Here is a 3798-nt window from a genome sequence, read left to right as displayed (position 1 = left end):
ATGCTGTTGGCATTTTTTTTGCAACAAGAGCACACTGTTGGGTCAGTTTTCAGGACACTGTAAGCCCCAGGTCTTTCTCTACAGTACTGCAGCCTAGCTACTCATTCTCTACTCTGTATTTATGTATGCAATTATTCTATCACAAGTGTAGGACTTCACACGTCCTTGTTGAATCACATCTGGCTGATTGAGGGCTGTTCCTTGAGTCTATCCAAGTCATTCTGGATCCTAGCCCTTCTCTCCGGAATATCTGCAACTCCATCCAACTTGGTGTCCTTCATAAATTTGCTAAACCCAATCATCATCTAAATTATTAAAGAAAATATTAAACAACACTGGACCCAGGACAAAGCCCTGGGTAATCCCACTGGATACCTCCTCCCAACTAGACATTAAGCTATTGATGACCATTCATTGAGTACTGTACAATGACCCAACCAGTTATATATCCACCTTACAGTACTTTCATCTGCTGTGTATTTCCTAAGCCTGTTAATGAGAATGCCATGAGAGACAGTGTCAAAAGCCTTGCTAAAATCAAGGTATATCATATCCACTGCTCTCCCCCAGTCACAGAGCCAGCCAGTGTGTCACAGAAGGAAATCAGGTTGTGCTAGCTTGGCTTGCTCTTGTTAAATCCATACTGGTTGTACCTGATCACCTTGTTTCCCTCTAGGTGTTTCACAGTGGATTTCTTCAGGACTTAGCCCATGATCTTTCCAGGTATAGAGGTCAGACATACTGGTCTGCAGGTTCCTGGGTTCTACTTCTCTTAAAGGTCAGCACTGTATCTGCCCTTTTCCAGTCATCCAGGACCTCACCCAGCCTCCACCCTCCTAGTGAAAGAGTTTTCCCTAATATCCAATTTAAACCTTCCTTGGATGTGATCCTAGAGCTGGATGTACTCCTTATAATATGCAAAGAGCAGTCAAAAATGTTTCTTACCCACATTTTCCTCCAATGGCTATCTTTAATTTTCCAGTCCTGAACCCACAGGCTCTTATTTTGATGAACTCTTAAGGTCTGGTCCATCTCCCATTGAAACTGATGGAAAATTAAAGGGAACAGGAAGCTGGACTGAGGGGCTGCATAAACTGAAAGGACAGCCCAGCTCTGAGAAGTCATTTTTGCAGTTTTTTCTTATGGGCTGATCCCTCTCACATTTTTCAAGCTCTCCTCTGTGCGATGTCAACAATCAATATGAGGTGCAATAGCGTGGGGGCTATTATGACTGTGAACCCCTTCCTGGCAGGGCATCCTGATTGTACTGCAATAATAAAGATCTTGGTCTGAAGGGAAACATTTCCGACGGCCCAGTCATTCTTTGCATTCTTTGAATGCTGCCAATAACAGAACAGGATGAAGGAGTGCTGCAATGCCCAAGTGTCCGCGCATCCAGACCCAAAGGAACAGACATCCACCTTCAGCTTCATTTGTGCAAAACAAAGTTTATTTTCTACCTATGGACATACAAAAAACTAGAACTCTTGATTCCAGAATGATACCTTTTACTAGACCAACTAGGAAATGGCAAGAAAACTGTCTTTTTCTGCAAACTTTCAGGATTCAAAGCCTGAGAAAAGCATAGATGGTACCAGATGGTAAAAAGTCCCTATAGTATCAAGGTACTTGGGGTCAGAAGGGACCTCAACAGATCATTAGGTTCAACCCCTGCCCTGGGCACGAACGGGTGTCAGGGTCATATCACCCCAGCCAAATATCTGTCCAAAGGTAGGACAGAGGTAGGAAATAAACTTCATTTTTGCACAGAGGGAGCTGAAGATGGAAGGCTGTCCCTCTGGGGCCATAAGAGTGTCTTTGCAAGCTGTGTGGAGTAAGCTCTCCATGCATAGATCAGGTAGGACTCCTTCCCTGGAGGTGTCAGATGGCAGACAGGGAGGTAAAAAATCTTCCTTGCTGTTCTGCGGTGAAGTGTAAAACCCCAGATCGGCTAGGACTCGGCTTTTACCAACTTTAACTTTTCCCTCAGCCTGAAGAGCACGTGCCCGGCAGCTCGCGAAGAAAGCTCGTTTGTTTGCCACGTCTCAGTTTGGTCTCGTAAAAGGTGCCAAGCGTTTGAGGGGCGCATTGCTTTCTGCACGTCGAGGCTGCCTGGTTAACTTACGCAGCGGCAAGAGGCCTGTCTCTTGTTCCCAGGTGGGGACGGCGGGGTGCTGTCGCCCTGCTCCCCTTGGCAATGCCTTCCCCTCACCCCCCCGGCGAGGTGGGGGCTCCCCGGGGCCTGCTGGCGCTCAGAGGCGCGGCCATCCCTCCCCCTACGGCTGCGCGGGCAGTTTCACTTCTGAAGCGCGAGCAGGAGGCGAGGTTCCCCCCGGGGTGCGTGGGGCCAGGCGGGCTCCGCGCTTCCGTACGAGCCGCCGCCTGAGAAGCCGCTGGGCTGGCGGACAGCTGCGCGCCCTCCCGCGGCCACAGAGCCGGGAGCATGACGAGCCCCGCAGGTAGGTGCCGGGCCGGGCCGGGCCGGGCGGCGGCCGCCCAGCTCTCCCCACCCTGCTAAGCTGCCTCGGAGCGCCCGGCTGCAACTTCTCGTTGGGTGTGAGGGGGCTGCCGGGCGGGAAGGGAAGGGAAGGGAGGGACCGGCTCCCCTTCTCGCTTGCAGCAGATGCTCTTAAGAGAGCCAGGTTTGGTCCCGACGCTGAGAAGTGATGAGGAGACACCAGTACAGGTGCCAAGCACCAGGGGACAGGAGTGGTGATGGGCGAGTGGAAAGAGATGGAGGTAGCCGCATCTGTTTGAACTTGGGGTAGATTGGTGCCCTGTGGATTAACCGAAGTAGAGGCAAGTGTGTGCAGACGCGTCTACACAGGATACAGGTGTCTCTGTCTGTGTGTATCTAGATATCCTGTGTGTATGTGTACAGGCAGCCCCCTGGCTTGCGACAAATTGGCTCCTGAAAACCACATCTTAAATCGAAATGTTGTTAACTCAGAACCGATTTCCCCGCAGGAAACAATGTTATGAGTTGGGGATTGGTTCCTGAAGCAAGGCCTGGTTTCCTATTTTCACCAACTACCCCAAACTTTTGTACTCAATTAGAGGCAAGTAATATAGCTGTATTAATGTATTTATATTGTCAGTAGCAATCATATTGATTTGCAAGGTCTTCTTTGAGGTGATTTTGCTGGACTTTTTGAAGGGTTCTTGGCTGGATACACATGCGTGTGTATAGACTATAGCACAGACTATAGCACCAGTTTTTGTGAGCTGAAGCTCACTTCAGAGTGAAAACGTATAGCTTTGGAGCCGCATCATCATGCCTTGCGTAGAAACGGATGGGTAGATCAAGAATCTCTTTCATTTCAGAAACTGAAAACAGCAGGCAAGTGTTCTTAAAAGGGCATTATGGCATAAGATATTTGAAAGCTGCACCATTAAAGAGGAAGTTAGCTAAGGGGATAAATAAGTTGTTCTGTTTTCTGTTGTTTTTTTCTTTCCCAAAAAAGTGAATACAGCCAGTATGCTTTAAAGGGAGATCAGTAGTGTGATCGTAACTTAAAGTTCTCTAGAGAAATGCTGTTATACTTATGTGTTGGAAATGCATTTGTGTATACTAATTGGGATCCTAATGATAGTGGTTGCACTGAAGTAAAATGTGTAAGGTTTATCGCCCACAAATTCCTAGTAAACCTGGACCACAGTAAAAGCTTTCTTGCTGGTTTATCTTGGTGTCTATCCCTTGCTTCCCATGAATATGTTAGGAAAGTTTTTCTTCCAGACATTAGAATTGGTTACTGTCATCTCTTCAATGGTTTATTTAGCATAAGGTAAATTTTACTC

The 3798-nt window shown here is 47.7% G+C and overlaps 1 protein-coding gene across 2 annotated transcripts in view; it reads left to right on the top strand.

The window, feature by feature from the left end:
* Nucleotides 1-2287: 2287 nt before the first annotated feature.
* BANK1 (B-cell scaffold protein with ankyrin repeats 1) overlaps nucleotides 2288-3798 on the top strand; it is a 457231-nt gene continuing 455720 nt past the window's right edge. For both annotated transcript variants that reach the window (XM_019526509.1, XM_019526510.1), the window contains exon 1: nucleotides 2288-2459. In XM_019526509.1, the coding sequence (XP_019382054.1) occupies nucleotides 2444-2459 (16 nt within the window). In that variant the 5' untranslated portion in view covers nucleotides 2288-2443. The remainder of the gene's footprint in view (nucleotides 2460-3798) is intronic.

Source organism: Gavialis gangeticus, unplaced genomic scaffold, assembly GCF_001723915.1.
Source record: "Gavialis gangeticus isolate Ggan-Ray unplaced genomic scaffold, GavGan_comp1, whole genome shotgun sequence".
NCBI classification, from domain to species: domain Eukaryota; kingdom Metazoa; phylum Chordata; order Crocodylia; family Gavialidae; genus Gavialis; species Gavialis gangeticus.
This window is presented reverse-complemented; position numbering and strand designations above follow the sequence as displayed.